The sequence below is a fragment of the Henckelia pumila genome, chromosome 1, assembly GCF_033568475.1.
Source record: "Henckelia pumila isolate YLH828 chromosome 1, ASM3356847v2, whole genome shotgun sequence".
In the NCBI taxonomy this organism is placed as follows: Eukaryota; Viridiplantae; Streptophyta; class Magnoliopsida; order Lamiales; family Gesneriaceae; genus Henckelia; species Henckelia pumila.
Genome location: NC_133120.1, coordinates 167,828,514 through 167,847,266, shown reverse-complemented (window position 1 = coordinate 167,847,266; position 18,753 = coordinate 167,828,514). Strand labels below are relative to the sequence as shown.

The 18,753-nt window shown below is 32.4% G+C and overlaps 2 protein-coding genes across 3 annotated transcripts; both read left to right on the top strand.

Annotated features, from left to right (window-relative positions):
• Window positions 1-205: 205 nt before the first annotated feature.
• Window positions 206-1,057, top strand: LOC140874422 (uncharacterized). Its single transcript, XM_073277708.1, has one exon. It carries the CDS (start codon window positions 206-208, stop codon window positions 1,055-1,057), a length of 852 nt encoding a protein of 283 aa, XP_073133809.1.
• Window positions 1,058-15,671: 14,614 nt separating this feature from the next.
• On the top strand, window positions 15,672-18,216 carry LOC140876171 (uncharacterized). Of its 2 annotated transcripts, none has more exons than XM_073280051.1 (6): window positions 15,672-15,801; window positions 16,195-16,266; window positions 17,374-17,436; window positions 17,546-17,593; window positions 17,703-17,765; window positions 17,947-18,216. In XM_073280051.1, exons 2-6 carry the CDS (start codon window positions 16,204-16,206, stop codon window positions 18,001-18,003), a joined length of 294 nt encoding a protein of 97 aa, XP_073136152.1. In that variant the 5' UTR covers window positions 15,672-15,801; window positions 16,195-16,203; the 3' UTR covers window positions 18,004-18,216. The 2 variants fall into 2 exon arrangements, with proteins under 2 accessions (XP_073136152.1, XP_073136153.1); XM_073280052.1 differs by lacking the exon at window positions 15,672-15,801 and adding an exon at window positions 15,885-16,019.
• The last annotated feature ends 537 nt before the right edge of the window (window positions 18,217-18,753 follow it).

Below are 18,753 nucleotides of genomic sequence, written 5' to 3'. Positions count from 1 at the left end.
TTTGAAATCGAATCATATTGTTTGACCAGTAATAATTATCTTATCTTCTCTTTGACTCTTTATTAGTTAAAAAAGGAATTAATTTAATTATTTTGTGTGTATATAATGACGGTTCCGATTTTGAGTTGTTCGTCTCCTAATTCCCTTTAGTTAAAAAGGAAATAGTATTATAGTTAAAAAGGAATTGATCTCATTCACTCCTCCAATGGCTATGGAGGCCTCCGATGCCGCCAATCCTTATTTTCTCTCTCACTCACATAGCCCTGAGTTGGTTCTTGTTTCTCAGCCTTTGACAGGAGACAATAATTACGCCTGGTGGAGTAGAGCGATGGTGATCGCCTTGTCTGCTAGGAATAAAATTGGGTTTATCGATGGCACGATCGTCAAACCCTCAGATGCTGATGTTGCTCTAATTCAATCTTGGATTCACAACAATAACATCGTGATTTCTTGGTTGTTGAACTCTGTTTCCAAAGAAATATGTGATAGCATCATATTTTCTGCTCAATCTGCTATGGAGATCTGGGCCGATTTAAAAGAACGATTCCAGCAACACGACGGCCCGAGAATCTTCCAATTGCGATGCCAACTTTTTTCCCTGCGTCAAAATCAAGATACAGTGTGTGCTTACTTTGCAAAATTAAAGTCTCTTTGGGAGGAATTGAATAACTACTATGGGGGGCGTGGAAAATGCAGTTGTGGTGTCAATTGGCAGATGGAATACATCATGGCTTTCCTCATGGGATTAAATGAATCATTTGCCCATGTTCGACGTCAAGTTATTTTGATGGATCCGCTCCCAGCAATCAACAAGGTGTTCTCCTTGATTTATCAGGCAGAACGACTGCAAAATATTGTCATTCCTTCCTCGGTTAAAACTTTTAACTTCGATGCCAGTAAGTGTGATGATGTTCATCAACATCACCGATCTGAAAATAATAATGATGGTGATGTTGGTGCTCTCCGTGACTTTTTCCAGAATCTTCGGCCAGGTCAATGTCAGCGGCTGTTGTCTCTCTTAACCACGCAGTTGGCCTCTTCTTCATCTAAGGTCTGATAGAGCACCTACATATTCGAGCTCATACAAGACTAGCATGGCTAGTTTATCCAATCAACATACCTGGATCATAGATTCTGGCGCTTGTATGTTCATATAGCACTGCTTTCATATCATTGCACCCTGTTTCAAGTTCGACGATCAATTTGCTTAATGGCAAGTCTATTTCAGTGCGGTACCATGGGGATGTTCGGTTTGACTCCAACATTATCTTGAAGGATGTGCTATATGTTCCACAATTTCACTTTAATCTTCTATCGATAAGTGCTCTAACTATGAATTCCTAATTAAGTGTGCACTTTTACCATGATCATTGCATGATTCAGGAAATTCCCAGCTTGAAGATGATTGGAAGGGGGAACAAGATTGAAGGGCTCTATGTGATTTATCTCCACTCACAATCTATGGGATTCTAATATTTATTTTAGTTTGAGCAATAATATATTTTTTCTTTATATGGAGTCAATTGTACGTACAGTTGAGGAGAGGATTACCCAATTATACGAAATTCGTTTGCCAGTATTCCTAGATTGCTTAGAGTAGCTTGTATGTTTTATGTTTATGTCGTTTAGGAATGGTAAAACTTGATTATGTTTTGGAATGACTATTTGATCTAATATGTTTTGGAATGACTATTTGATCTGGTTCCTATCAAAAAAAAAAAAAAACTATTTGATCTGGTGATTGTACCATGAGAAATATGCTCATGTCCGTAAAAAATAACTCAATCTGTCAATTCGATATGAGCGATCCAAAAAAAATATTAGGTTAGGGTTTGGGATTTTTTTTTATCGAATCGGGTTTGACCCGCTAGCTAACCCGAAAAAGTAATCGAGTGTGGGTCAACCCGGGTTGACTCTAGATTACCCAAATTTTTTTATTTTTATATAAAATTAAGAAAGATTTGCTACGTTTTTATATTTTGTATTTTGAAAAAAAAAATTATTGTATATTGATATAATAGGTTTGCATCCTTTATTGTTTATTTTGTAAAATTTTGATTTTTTTAAAATAATTTGTATTTTGTGGAGTAAATATACTTTAAATTTTATAAAACTAAAATTTCAAATTTAAATTATATATAAGCTTAGATTTTGTTATTATCTGTTTAAATTAAATATTACTATTATTATTGTGTGTTTTGAATTTTTATTTAATTATTTTGTTAAAAATAAATAAATAAAATCGGGTTCGGATTTAAAATTTTTAAATAATATTTTCGTCAACCCTATCCACCTGAATTGACACTCCTAATTTGATCCGTCCATATTCTTTGCATAAAATATTAGTATTAATGGAATAAAAAATATATGTATTGCATAAACTAATGATTGTGGTTTGCCACTTAATTATAAACCAGCATGTGATCGCACACGTTGCGTGCTAAATAGTTTGTTTTTATAATAAAATTATATATCAATTAAAACTGTCAAATAAAATTGTATTATATATTAAATGCCAAAATTGGGGAAAAAATTAAAAAAAAAATAGTTCAATGAAAAAAAAAATCATAATTGAGGGGGAAAAATTGAGATAGTGGAGGAGAGTGGTTGTGTGTGTATGTTTTCTTTTGTTTTCAATTTATGTGGAGTATTATATTAATGGTCATATCAAGAAACCACACTAAAGAATTCTTACATAATATATAGAAATAGATAATTCAAACAGTCAATCCTCCACTTACTACAGTGGTCGTGGAAGTGATATTTCTCATAGCCAAATAGCCCATACTTTTAAAAAAATACAGACAATTTATACTGCATAATAACCATCATAGAAAAAAGACTATCTTTCAAATGACTTTTCGTCAAGCAAATTATCCAAGTATAGAAACAGATGAAAGAAAATTTTTAAACAAGAACGTGTCTGAAACCACAACACAATCCTCAAATTGAGTGATGTTCTTATATTTCTTCAAATTTTTCTACAGACATCATCTTAAATTATATGCTCGGTCTCCACGCCTAGAGCAGCAGAAGGAGAAATCACAATAACATATTTTGTATTAGCAGAAGATCGATTGTGTGAATATTGTTATGATTGTGTGAATATTTTCTGTTATTTGTTTAGATTATATCCTTGTATATTCTAGTCTATACTAGGATTTTATTTGTGTTTATCTAGTGTATAAGCTACTCATTCAATTGTATATATACCTCACTTGTGATTAATAATAATCATTCATTTTCAAACATTTATATCATATCAGAAGTCCTTGTCTTACACCCATAAACCCTACTCCTAACCAGTACACGTCGTCGCCCACCTCCACTATGTCTTCCTTGGCCATCAACCTCACCACCCCACCCTCTCTCACCGCCTTCGATGTGGCTGCTCAAGCCCCCTCAAACTCACCGCTACCAACTAGCCTGCCTGGGAACTTTAGTTTTAGTTTCTTCTTATTGGCTATAATCTATTGGGCTATGTCTAAGGCTCCAAGCCTTGCCCGCCACCCACCATTACTGTCGCCGCCGTCACCTCTCCCAAAACGGAATATCTTCTCTGGGTCCATCAAGATCAGTTGCTCCTCAATGCGATTATTGGTGCTCTCTCACCCACCATAATCCCATTCATTACAGCTTCTCGCACTTCCCTTGATGCTTGGTCGACTCTCTCCAAGACTTATGTCCCCCCAGCCGGGATCGATCGAAGTCCATCATTGATTTTATGCAAGAAATCAAAGTCATTGTTGATGCTCTTTCTCTCATTGGTGTCTCTGTTGACTCCGAAGACCTCACTATCCTTCTCTGTTCTGACCTTAGCCTTTTTCCTCTTTGGATTGAGACCGACTCCCAGATAGCCATTCAGATTCTTCGATCTCGGAGGTGCCATTGGGATTTGGATCATATTGTCTTGAGGATGCGTGTTCTGGTATGGAATAGGTCGGTTCATTTCTCGCACATTTATTAGGAAGGAAACTCGGTTGCGGATTCGCTGGCGCGGCAGGCTCATGACCATAGGCAGTGTTTATTGGAGATTGGTGTTCCTTTAACCACCCACATCGCTGCTCTGGCCCGTTCTGACTTATCTGGGCTCCCTTATCTTAGATCTAGGATCACCTAGAGATTTTCGCTCCGTCTTTGTCGATTTTCTTGGGCTTCTTTTTATTCCCCTTCTTTTTCTCTAGGCTCGCCTTTACCTCACCTATTTATATATATATGTAGATATTTATTTTATTTGTAGGAAAAGCTCTCCGAGTTTTTATCGGAGCTTTTGGAGCTCGTGAGTCTCTCAGCCTTGTTGTTTTGCTTCTTTAGGGAGACGTTTCAACCAAGTTTTTTGTGGTTTCCCCTGCCTAGACTCTGCTTTTGGATGATGGTAGAGGATGATGTTTGATTCCTTCTCGCGCCAATGTGGTTGATTTTGCTCTTTCCGAGCCATTATGGACTTCTGCTGCCCTTCTACGACATGAGATGACTGCTGCTGATGGATTTAGTTCAGCTCTCTGGCTTTTTTCAGGAGTTTTTGGACTTAGGTTGTCTTCATGTGTTACGCCTTAAACACATACAAATCTCGTGTTATGAGATTAATATTTTTAATACATTAACAAGTCTCATATTATTATGTTTTGATGATTACAAAACTCGGTTGATTGTTACTAATTGTTTAAAAGTCAGACTTTACAGATTCGATCCTTATTGACAATTAAATTCATGTGCGGAATATTCTAACGATGGATATGAGTAAAAGTAATAAGCAAAACTATGGAGCAGAAATTTGCGAAAATTACTAGGAATTTTTGATTCATTCAAATCCGATCTTTACCAGTCATAATGAAGCTGAGGATGTTGTAGACCTTCTGTCCAAATTTTATAATGATCCAATGGCTAGATTTGGAGATATGATTTTTCAACTATGACTCGCATAATGTGAATAAAAAGGATGAAGAAGAGAATTCTGAAATTTACTGGAAACGTTTGATGCATCCAAATCCGATCTACACCATTCATAATCAAGAATAGGATGTTTTGCAGCTTCTGTCCAAATTGAATCCAAATCCAACGGCTATATTGTGAGTTATAATTTTTTCAAATATGCCCAACAGTACCTACTTCGGGAAGGATTAAAAAGATGAAAAATCAACTTCCGAAAATAACTGAGAATGTTTGAGATATCCAAATCCAATTTCCTTCAATAAGAATCCAGAATAGGTTGTTATAAACCTTCTGTCAAAATTTCAGCTCAATCCAATGGATTTACTGGGAGATATGATTTTTCAAAAGTGCCGTGCACAACAAGAAGTGAAAACAAGACGAAGCGATTACGAAAATTACTGGACGTGTTTGGGTTATCTAAATCCAATCTTTAACGTTCACAATGAATTATGATGTTTTTAAGTCTCTGTCCAAATTTCATCTTGATTCGACGGTTCTATTGTGAGTTACGATGTTTTTGATATTTTTTGCGCAGTACCTACCTGTGCAGAACGGAAGCTCCGATGCAGTGCACAGACAAAAATTCTGTAGAATATTCCCGACACACGCTCCAAGACCTGAACGGAAGATCCGATGCAGCAACAGAAACTCCGATGTGTTGGCGCCCAGAAAAAATTTGAATTTTAATTGTGGCAGAATGGAAGCTCCAATGCAACAACGGAAGATCCGATCGCACCCGAATTTGCAACTATAAATAGAGGCATTTTGAGGCCATTTGAAGCATCCCAATTCACTTCTTATCTCTTGCAAGATTCTTCTCTCATTCAAGTGCTCTATAAAAGATATATTCAATATATTCAAGAGTTGTTTGTAAAAATAATTTGTGAGTTGGTTGTGTTATTGTTGTAAACACTTGAGTGTAAAGCCAAGTGTGTTGTACGATTGTTGAGGCTATCCTTGGAGCCCTTAAGGCCAAATGTTCGAGTTGTATTGGCGCGGTGATAATGTTGAGTTGTACGGCTATCCTTGGAGCTATCAAGACCAGAAAGTAGAAGTGCTAGTGGATCCTTGGTTAATCGATCTTAACCAAGAAGGGGAGACGTAGAAGATTTATCGTCGAACTTCCATAAACATATCCTATCTCATTTATCGCTTTATTTATTTTACGCATTTATTATCGCATTTATTTTTTATTGCTTTAAGTCTTCCGCTTGCGTATTTGCATAATCGCTTTAAATTGCTAAAGTTGCCAATATAACCTAAATTCCCTCCCCCCCCCCCCCCAATTAGGTTCTAACAAGTGATATCAGAGACACACTTTTGAAAAATCTTTTAAAAAAGGCTCTATGGTAAATCTTGCGAGCGATTATGCTCAAGAAAAATCAACCAATCGTCCTCCACTTTTCAACGGCATAAACTACGGATATTGGAAAAATTGAATGTCCCAATACATCCAATCCGTAGACTGTGACAGGTCCCTACATACCTATGAAAGAGGTTGAGGGAGTCAAAATTCCTAAGGGAATGGACGAATTTTCCAAGGAGAACATTATTCATTGGATAAATATTTGATTTAGGATTGGAGTTGTTGGAGTTTAGATCGTACGTAATACAATTCATTGATCCCAAGAAAATTTATTTTCGTATATATATATTTTGTTGTAGGTTATACATGGGATATTTTCATTTATTTTTCTTAATTTTCTTTATTTTGTTGTACGTAATACTTCAATAATTATGAATAAAATTTTTTCATGATCAATAATTTTTCTAAAATGGATTTTAGACTATTTTGAGATACCAACAGTGGCAAAATTTATTCATTATGCTAATTGGATAATTATTGTTGTATACTCAATGAAATTAACATGTTGTACAATCTTCATTATAGTGTGGCAGAAATTATTCTATCATGGACAATCAAGATCGGGACATCCAAGTGTTGCTAGTGCTACACCAAATACTTATGCGTGCATTTGTGTTTTTTACTGTTTTAGTACGAGTATATACAAAATATGTACTGCATCGGAAATATAGGCTTCGTTCAACTTCAGAAGATGTCTCGTACAGTATCATAGGAAGACTTCATTCTCAAATGAATCACTTGCATAGGATTATTGAATTAGGAGATACACAATGCATCATCAACTTGAGGATGAATCGTAATGCATTTGCACGACTATGTTATTTGCTCACACATGTTGGAGGACTTTTAGAATCTAGGCATGTTAGGATTGAGGAGAAGGTGGCTATGTTCTTGTCCATACTAGCTTATCATAAAAAAAAAAATAGAATCATAAGCCATGACTATATACGTATTAGCAAAGGACGTGGCAAGGGAAAAAACGTTGAGAAGACTAGGCGGGTGTGGACAACAAGGAAGGAAGAAATTCTCCTTCAAGCATTAAAGGAAGCTATCAGTCAAGGCTGGAAGAGCGAAAATGGATTTCGAATTGGTTATTTGAGTTTCTTAGAAAATGTCATGAAGAAAACCTTCCCAAATACAGATTTGCGGGCCAATCTTCACATCAATTCAAAAATTCATGTGTGAAAAAAGTCTCATGGTATGTTGATGACGTTGTTAAGCAAGAGCGAAATAGGCTGGAATGAAACTGAGAAAATGATTGATGCCACAAATGAAGCATGGGAACCCCTTGAGAAGGTAACTATTCAAACAAATATTTGTTCAAGATGTTGGATAAGATGTTGATCTTGTAGTATGGTTATATAGTGGACTGTTCAAGCTGATTTACAATTTTTGTAGTTTCTTAATTTCTGTACCCTGCTTTGTTTACCCTTTATAGAACCCTCCCGTTTTTTGTGCTAATGTGAAAGTTAATGATAGGTCTGATTCTGTTGAGATATTTTTGTACAAAAATTTATTGACTGTGAAAGTGTGTTGTATATTGACTGAGGAAAGTGTGTTGTATTTCTGCATTTTTATTCATCCAAATCAAGAAAATGAAGTATATTGGAGTATTATGTAAATAAATGTATGAATCAAAATATCTGGAATTGATCTCACAGATGATCACTATTTGATGTGTAGACATGAATAATATCTGTACTATTTGATGTGCAGACATGAATAATATCTGGAATTGATTTTGCAAGCTTGCATAAGTTTTGGTATGCTATATATGATTGAGTTTCTCTAATTTCCACACAGATGGACAGCACTATCCATGGGATGCGGTATAGGTCTTGGCCATATTATAATGATTGGTGTGAGATTTTTGGACGCGATCGTGCAACAGAGGAGTGCTCTGAGAGCTTTGTTGATGTTGTACATGAAGATGACTTGAACATGGGGAACACTGATGGTATTGCAGTGGGTGTGGGGTTGAAAAAACTGTTGGCTGGGTCCGAGGACAACGATGATTCGATTTCAGTCTCAGCAGCCCCTCTCTTTTCTGATGCAACATCTGGTATGAAATCTGTGGGGAAAAAATGCAAACGAAGTGCTGAAATAGAAGATCGTATTGTCGATGCCATGAACAATTTCAGTGACATGACAAAGGTGAGCATAGAAGACCTTTCAACAAAAATTGGATACGATCCTATTGCAACTAAAGATGTTTTTGCTGCTATGAGTGCAATTCCAGGAATGACAGTGGATGAGAGGGTCTTTGTAGGTGACAAGTTAGTGGAGAATCCAAAGAAATTGACATATTTCTTCAGTTTACCTGACGAGGCTCGATACTCCTTGGTTAAGAAAACTCTTAAAATCGTTTTTGCGATCACTATTAATTTTATTATTAGGTCAAAAATAATGATATTTTAATTATTTTTTAGAGAGAAAAATATTTTTAAAATTTTTTTAATGTTTTTTGTACAAAAACAGTTGAATAATATAAATTTTGCATTTAATTATATAGCAGATCTTATAATAATTTGTATTAAAAAAATACAAATTTAATTATTGCATTTATGGAAGTGCAAATCTAAATTTAGCAATGAGAAATAAAAGTTTATTATGATAAGGTTAATTTTGTCATTATACTTCAATATACATCTTCAATCATTCTTATTAAAATCATACCAAACATTCAATATGGTATCATACTACTTTGCTTATCCTTAATTTATCTTTATACTATCTATCATGTACTTATCCTATCATGAATACCAAACTATGCCATACAGTACAATAAGAATGTGATAACCTAAGAATCTGGAAGGTATTGGCAAGCCGGTATTTCTGTTTAAATTAGAATATATTCAGTGCAAGGTGTCATGTAGAGAAACTTGTCTTACACAGATAAGAGTAGTCATGAAATGGATTTTGAGGCACCTGTAAGTGGCTTTTTACGTGCATGGTAAATTGTCGACCTCGATCGGAACTTCCATTACTCTGAGAAAATACACCTTTAGGAGTAGCTCCTGAAATAAGATAATAAAATAACAGAAAATTTCTTTTATTTATGTAGCATGGGTGAAGTATGACACTCTCAAAAAGCCATTCATTCCCCATGAGAATATCTCAAAATATTTTATTAAGGCATTAACATCGATCTACACAATTTTATTAAGGCATTATATATATATATATTAATTGCTCGATATGACAATTTCATTGATAAAATTACAAGTGTCTTCCTTCATGACATCACAAATTCAAGCATCAAATCACAGAGTTGTTTTACTCGGTTGGACTAAAATAGAGGCAGCAATTAACGAAGGTCCTCAAATAAACTCTCTCATATATCTATATATATGTAGATGTTTGATTTTATTAATTCCTCAAATTAAAGGGTCTCTTGACTGGTTCTTTAATTAAATGGACTATATATAATTCGATCCATTATAGTATATATAAGATATGAAAACACATGATCTGGCAATTTGTACACACTTCATTTAAACTAATTAAATCAACATTTGCATAAATTAACTTAAATTCGTAAAGATACATATCCAAGTATCATAAAAAAACATTAAATTTATGAACTTAATTAAATGCACAACAAATCGTTGAGTCCGATATATAAAGTCATCGAAGAAAAAATACATATACATATATTCAAAAGTGGTGATCATTAAATTCACAAACATATATATATATACTTGGCAAAAAGTAGCCATGCATAAACTCAAAAAAACCTAAAAATTAAAGAACAAAGTTTGAAAACCCTAAAATCAACATCCCTCGATCATTAATCCAAACTCAAAAATTCCACATGTTGAAGCAATTTTCTCCATTATAAGAAGCATCCATCTGAGGCCGGAAATGTATAATCAGTAGGATTATTGGCCATGAATCCTTGACCAATATAATGCTGAGCCATCTGAGGAAAATAATAATCAGCAGGATTAGTAATCATCAGGCCTTGGCCAATATGTTGTGGCTCCTGTTCAAATGCAGTCTTCAGATCATTATAACTCATCATGGGATTCACATTAATCACACCATTAACATCATTAAACGCGGGATTAACACCGATGCCGCACGCCGCCATTCTCCTCTGATATTCCAGAATGTAATTATAATTATATTCCACATCAAAATAGGGCAAGGGGTACTGCACAAACCTTCCGTCCACCATTCCTAGCATGGTGAAGCCAGCAGAGTTTTCTTGAGAACTCACCGGATTCGTCGAAGAATTTGATTCCGTGATCTGTACTTGGGTTTTTCTTTCCTTCAAGAAATCTCTGGCGGCGTCGATTTTGTCAGTCAAAACACCGGCGAGATTTCTCAACTCCTCCAGCGACAAGGAATCATACCTTTTGTCCCAGTCGGGATATTTGGCTTCTCGATTCTTGCCCTTCATTTTCTCGATTTCTTCTTCGATTTTCTTCGTCTGATCCTTGTAGAACCAGGCTAAATCACAGGTTCTTGATCTGGAGCACTCGTCGCCCAGCCTCGACAATCTGTGGGACTCGATCAGATTCGCGACCTGGTCGGGATTGTTGCTCCAAACAAATGGCTCGACTTGTTCTTCCTTAAGCGGTGGCGGGTACATAATCATGCACAGATTCACTCCGCAAAGAGTGGACAATTCTTTGGCTTTCTTCTCCAAACCCTTTTTCCGAGTTTCGTAGGTCTTTCTTCTTGCTTTCTCCTTGGGTAAAAGTTCCAGCCGCAATCTTGCTCTGCCCATCTTTGATCAGAAAAAAAAAAAACAACAACAACAACGATATATGGCTTTAATTAATTCCTTCAAATATTGATGGGGTTTTCGTAGTGTTTATTGTAAGATTTATAACGGATATATATATGTATTTATAGATGAAAGGGTTTGGGGTTTTTGTCCTGTAATAATTAACCCAAAATTAAAGAAACAAGAAAATCAAGCGTGAAGATATTGTATGAAAGGGTACCAAAGTTGCTTCATTTAGAATCCGCGTAAATATGGTAACAGTTAAAAGGAAATATACGGAAAATTAAATATAGACTTGCAATCTTGTTTTTTTTTAGTTTTAATATCCACTCTGCAAATTAAATAAATTTAAATAATAACAAAATATATATTATCTTAATCGGCCTTCACATGGAAATTTTTATTTATGGTAACAGCTAACAAGTAAAAAAAGGGCCTATATTTACGACATCATGGATTGAAAATCCAAGTATAACAAAAAATTAATTCCCCAACTGAAAAATAAACATGTCGGTGATTTCATACATTCATTCACCAAATTAACGGTCATATAACTACTAATCTGAAATATCAAATATTATTATCAAACGCCATACATTTTAAATGATTAGTCTAATTACTTAGTAAAACTATCCAAAAAACTATAATTTATTATTTATGAGATATTAATCTCTGAATTTTTTATATAAAAAATTATTCAACAAAAAAAATTATAACACTAAATATATTGAGGTACGTGCGTCATACTTGTATAAGATTTACTTTACCACATAATTATTAATCGTTTCCCACTTTATATATTGCCACCTAAATTTTATTTTGTTCTAAATTAAAGAAACATAAGTTTACACCCTATTATTGTGTGCTTAGCTTACCATATCTCGGATAGGGCTGGGCACGTGTGGGGTTTGTCGGGTTCGGATAGTTAATGGTCGGGTACCCAACATATCGGACAAGGAAAAAAATTACCGGATCATAACCCGATGTATAATTGGAGAAACATATTAATTTCACATTAATTCAAGGGCACATCTATCAGCACTATATAATTAAATCACAAGTACAATTATTAACTATATGTATTTATACATACATTAATCAATCAAATATCATAGGCATCCTTATAAATAAATTTTCACATTAAAGTTGTAAAGTTAACTTCTTATCATCATATGAAAACCAAAAAATAATTTAAAAATAAGAAAATCAAACCATAATTTCAGTACTCTATGTACCTAGAAAAAATGTTGGACATTATTGTTAATGATGATACACAAGATTGAATGTAGAACGCTGTGAATTCATTAATTACAAATTAATATAAGCGAGCTAGTATCCATTTTAAGAACAAATTAAAAGAGAACCCTAAATTACTTTCAACATTATGTCGTCAGCAAACCAGAAGTGTTCGCGGCTGTTACTATTAAATTTTAGAGCAGGTTTCTATTATTATTTAATTCCATTATAAATAAAGTATAAATTATTTTTGTAAATATAGAAAAACTAAAATTATTTATATTCTTCGAATATTGGATTTGGAATGTGGAGGCTCCTTGGGAGCACACAAAGGGAGGTATAAAGGGGTGGTAAATTGAATGGGGCCTTAGTAAATTTGATAACAGTCCAGATGCATTTGGGTATGTACGATGGCCCACAAAGGCACCATCCAAATTTGGGCCCAACAGATGTGTGTAGTCCACCCCAACAGCTCTTCTTCCTACATTCGGCCCAATAAGGTATTGTCATGCTCCTTAACTGAAACCGGCCTTTACCGTTGTCCAACACCAGTTACCATTCCGTGGCTGTTATTGGACCCAATTCCCACGCTACCTTGGCAATGCTAGGCAACTATGCCGGCACAAGCACCAATCAATACCGTGATAGGATAAGTAATTCATAAATAAGTAATATAATGTAAATTAAAAATAAATAAAAAAAATAGTTAATTTATTATTTGATTTGATGAATAGATTATATTTTATTTGATTTAATTGATGTAAAATTATTAATTAATAAATAGATAAATAATATGACGAAAATAAGACGAAATTAATTGGGATAAGTTATACCTAGATTAATAATACATCAAACCAAACAATGCCTTTATTGAATATTTTTATAATAGAACATATCTATCTTTTAAAAAAAATGATCATTTAACCAGATGGTTGAACCGAAAAATTATTTATATAACATAATAAATTATATATTTTAAATTTAAAAAACTTAAAAGATGTATATAGATAGACAAAATATATATATATATATATATATATATATACCAAAATTTGAAAACTAAATAACTATATAAATATATTCAACAATCAACTACAGTTGTACAATTTTAAAAATTAAAAAAATCAACTAAATAAACTTTAGTATTACTAAAATAACATATTTAACGAATTATAATTTCAAATAATCATGTATATATATATATAATAAAATTATAAATTTAAGGTTTTAAAAAGTAAAAAAATTAATTAAAAAAATTGAAAACTGGTTCGACCGGTTGAACTGGTTTAACGATTCTTGACTATTTTATATCGGTTCTGACCGGTTTAATGGCTAAAACGGGTTTTGAGTGCATTTCGAACCGGACTTGTTACCGGTTTCCGACCAATTCGGTTTGATTTTGAAACACTGCATTTACCAATTACAAATCAACTAATGTTAAAAAATTAATAGAGATATTCATATTCATTTGAACATAATGAATAATTATTAATCTCCATTTGAACATAATGAAGTAAAACAAGTTACATAATCTAATATCTTATCCGATTTGAGAATCAGCTTATGACTAGAGTTTAGATGGTTTTTATTTGAGATGCCAACTCACATACAATATGTTTGCTTCTTTGAGATCTTGGTTTTATATATTGCTAAATTTTAATTTTAGTCATTTAACTTTAACTTTTTTGTTTGATAATTTTAGTCATTTTTTGACATGATGTTGACGTGTGACGTGTTAAATCAGTACTCTCAATCACAAATGAATAAAATTTTCAAAAATCTAAATATACAAAATTAAACTTATATATATTAAGCACACATGTATTATGTATGTCACATAAGAGATCGAAATCGAAAAACACATACCGAACCAAAAATATAATTTTGGTACACATGTATTATGTATATCTTGTTTGAAGGCTAATTGTCACACGATCGATGGGGTCCTTTTCTTTTCTCCTTAGCCGTTGGGCAACGTTTATATAATTTGACTCAAACGTATCTAGATAGGAATCATATATTAAAGGAATAAAAAATTAACAGGTTTCATTAAATTTATCAAAAAAGGCTAGGAGAAGCCTATAAATTATTAAATGGATGTTACATTAATTGATTGTCAACCAGTAAAATGCGGCCATTTTATTTTAATTATGATTTTGAAATTTATTGCCCAATTAATCTAATTTTCATAAAATATCAATGTGGCTCGTGTGTTAGAGTATGTGATCCCGTATTCTATGAAAGTTTGACACCAAAAATTCAAGGTGTGACACATATGCGATATAATTTTTATGGTGTCGATTTTCGAATGTTTATATTGTCAGAAGGGGAGTTTTCCGCAATGATAGTGTTCTGGGAAATAATTATCGTTGGACTGCGCCACCTCCCCTATGGCTAAGACTCGATGTGGATGCGGTTTATAATATTGATTCAAATAACTTTGCAATTGGTGGGCTGTTTCGTGATACTGAGGGTAAGATTGTTGTTGCTTTTGGAAAGAAAATTAAAAAACCCCAATCAATGGTGTATGCTGAATTGATTGCAATAAGGGAGGGGTTGCTTCTGGCTAACGATCGAAGATATGGGCTTCTTCAAGTTTATTCTGATTCTCTTCTGACGGTGTGAGCAGTCACTTGTCCGGAGGATGATCGTAGCTATATTGGAGCTATCGCTACAGATATTTCTTCTTTGCTCGGGTGTTTTCAAGATGCGAGATTTTTTCATGTTCGTCGATCATTGAACATGGTTGCTCATTCTATTGAGCATTTTTCTTTTCCTTCCCAAAATCTTACGATTTGAGAGTATGGAACTTTTTCGATTTGGTTGATAGATCTTGTAATTAAACAACTTCATCGTGATTAATAATATTACAAGTTTTTGCCCGTAAAAAAAAATGAAGGGGAGTGGACCGATAAAATCTTTTCGTACTGTTGAGTGAGTTGTCGCTCCGTTGAATGAGTTGTTGCTCTGTTATCTCATACTCGATTCGATACAAAGAAATCCCTCTTTTATCCACAATCTTCCACCGATAAAAGGACTTTCTTCGTAAATCTGTGTTTTTTTTATTAACTTATATTTTTTTTAGCATATTGTCATTTTCTTTTTAGGCCGTTTCACATAATACAAAAGAAATAATATATAATTAACATGCATTTGGCAATAGGGTGTCGGTGGCACGAAAGATTAATTAGCTTAATTATTTGAAATAGTGGCCAAATATTGATGTTGATGTCTTAACTAGCTTAAACCAAATTTAATCTTAATTATACTCCAATATATATATATATATATATATATTTGATACATATACACGCACAAATAAATAAATTAAAATAAAATAAATATATAAATATGATAAAAATAAAATAATATTCTTGAATCACCCTATTACTCAACTTCCACGAGAGCCTTAATTATATATATGCACCGTATGGTGTATATATGTGTATAAAACTCTTTCTGTATTTGTTTTCATATATCTCTTTCTATTACATCTTTGCTTGCTTCCTTCTCTGTTCTCCTCCAATTCAAGGTAATGGGGATTCTCTCTAATATCTTTTTGAGATTTATTTATAATATATTTCCTTTTTTTGACTTCAAATTTGGATTCTTTCCATTGGAACAATATAATGTTTCTTTCTGCAAAAAAAAAAAAATTGGCCTGCTGTGTGAACTTTGGCCTTATATTTGTTCCATCCCTCGGAACCATTTCCCAGCATATCCTCTGCTTCAATATTTTTCTATTAATTTGTAAAATCCCACATATATAATATATGTATCTTTTCATTCATTCATTCATTCATTTGATTATATATATATATATATATATATATATATATTCAAAACACACATAACACACACTCAATGGTGGTTATATATATATAAGTGAGATATATTATTGATTTTGGTAACGTAACACGTACAGGAGATTGATATGGCTGAATACAAGAGAAGTGAAGAGTTCGCAGAAGCAGCAGCTTCTTCCCAAGGCCATGAGGTATATTTGTTTAATTATCTCCGGTACTGGTCTTTTATTTTATATATATATATATATAAATATTTTTGCCTATATAATACAATAGAATATAAAAATAATTATTGTATTTATGGTGTGAATATTATAAATTAATATATCTATATTATGTTTCCCCATTATATATGTTTATAACCATATAGATTAATTGAGATATTTACACAGATATTTTTTCCCATCTTTAAATGTTCATAACGTGCATGAAGCCGAATGTGGTCCGTATCTTCAATATCAAAGTATCTATGGTGACATTGTTTCACAAATTTATATTTGTGGGAAATTTATATTTGTGGGGCGTATCGAACTGATCTACAGATAAATATAATATTTGCATGAGTTAGAATTTTAAAGTAAATTAGAGTTGCATAATGTGTATATATATATATATATATATATAAAATTAACAAAATTATATTCTTTAGTAAATTTTTGGACAATTAATTGCCACAATATTATGTCAAATTTTAAATAAAAGTTAAAATTATAATAAATAAATAATTACAAAAAAGTATGATTCCTACTAAAGTGTAAAATTCCAAATACGCCCTCGAGGTAGGCTATATTTATACGGAAATAATTGTGATGTAGATTTTCTGCGGGCTTGTTGGGAAGTATTCACGTGCAGCATGGTCTACTGCCTGTAACTGCATACTCTCGGTGGTCCAATGTCTTTGGATAGAATTAAGGTTTAAATATAATTAATTAGGCCACTCAATCCTGATTAGCGACTTCATAATTATTCCATAATTGTAATTAAGATTGTCGGCAGGGACCCCCTAATTGCGTGGGATTTGTGAACTTTACTGGTTGTTGGCCTGTCCACTAAATATGACCATATATATTCCTTTGTGATAATAGTGTAAATTTTTACGTCCACATTTTCGTAACATGCACATGTTCCTTTTTGTTATTAGATTCGAGATTTAATTATAATAAATTTTTGGTCACATATATACTCGAAAATAAAAAAATATAGGTTTGTCTTTCCGGAAGAATAATATTTGATTTGTAAAATCGAGTACTTTTTGTTTTGTTTTGTTTTTTTATTTTTCTGAAATTTGAATATTGTAGGATTCTTCCATGGATAAGAAGTATGGAGGCTTGATGCCAAAGAAGAAACCACTAATCTCGAAGGTAATTAGTTTGTTTTTAATTAGAATATATATATATAAATTAATTTTCTGTTTATTATTACATTCAACTCGTTAATTAATTACTTAGATACTTAAATTTGTGAATGTAGGACCCTGAACGTGTCTTTTTCGATTCTGCGGACTGGGCTTTATGCAAGGTATTAATTTCATGAAATAAAAAATAAATAGCATTTTTATAGATTAACTTAAATCAATATTTTTTTTAAAAAAAGTAATATTATTATTTATTTCGTTTCCAAATATTAGCAAGGTGCTGGAGTCAACCAGAAAACGACTGTGGACATAGAGACCTTACGGCCAAAATTACAGGTAATAATCAATCTACATATATTTATATTCATTTGAATTAATCCAAATTGATATATAAACATCTTGTTTTATTCCTGTAAAATTATTTTAATTCAACAAATTGCATTTTAATTATAATGTTTATTATTGCTTTTAAATTTAATCTATTATTATTTTATTTATTTAATTTTTTTTTTTGTAGAGAACGCCTCACCAACAACTGCCTCCTCGATTTCGAAGGCCTGCGTGCACATCTTAAAGTTGCAGCCGTTAAATTGCTCTATATGTATTAAACTTTCTGTGGGGGAAAAAGACTTGTGGTGGCCAGTGGGGGTTATATGTAATTACTCAAACTTACGAGGATGTTTTATCAAATAAATTTTCTTGATTTAGCCACTAATTATAAATTGAGGTTTATATTAAAACCTCAAGGAGAGTCTATGCTAATCCCGGGAGATATACTCCTCATCTTCATTTGTGGATACGTGTCCATCTTATTCCTTTTTTTATTAATTTTTCTTCCTTGTTTATTTTATGTTCTCTCTTCCTTTTCCATGTATTCTATTTATTCTTTTTCCTTCTTATTTTCACTTACTTTCTCTTCTTTTATGAATTGATTTTTTTATTAAAAAAATCATATTTCATTATTTTAATTTATTTTACTTCTAAGTTCTAACCATGGTTATTCCTACATCATCAACAAAAAGACATCATAATAATAAATTTTAAAAATTACAAGAAATTTATATTTACTAGAATTTTAAGGTAAGAATACAAAAACATAATAATAATGTTTTTGTTAAACTTTAGAATTTTAAAGTAAGATATTAATATTAAATTGATAATAAATTTGTATTCTTCATTAAAAAAAAAACTAAATTCAATAAATGCAAAAATTACACGAGAATGCATATTTGTTTTTAACTTCAAATTCATGTAGTTTTTTGTGTTTGTTTCACTTTGTTTTTAGCACAAATTTTAATTTTCCATCACAGTGAAAAAAAATTAA

What these genes read in the sequence shown, in the direction of transcription:
- LOC140874422 (XM_073277708.1), top strand. Translation starts at nt 206, where the DNA reads ATGGCTATGGAGGCCTCCGATGCCGCCAATCCTTATTTTCTCTCTCAC.
- LOC140876171 (XM_073280051.1), top strand. Translation starts at nt 16,204, where the DNA reads ATGGCTGAATACAAGAGAAGTGAAGAGTTCGCAGAAGCAGCAGCTTCT. An exon ending in CGGACTGGGCTTTATGCAAG is followed by an intron (nt 17,594 to 17,702) that starts GTATTAATTTCA and finishes TCCAAATATTAG; the next exon opens with CAAGGTGCTGGAGTCAACCA. An exon ending in CCTTACGGCCAAAATTACAG is followed by an intron (nt 17,766 to 17,946) that starts GTAATAATCAAT and finishes TTTTTTTTGTAG; the next exon opens with AGAACGCCTCACCAACAACT.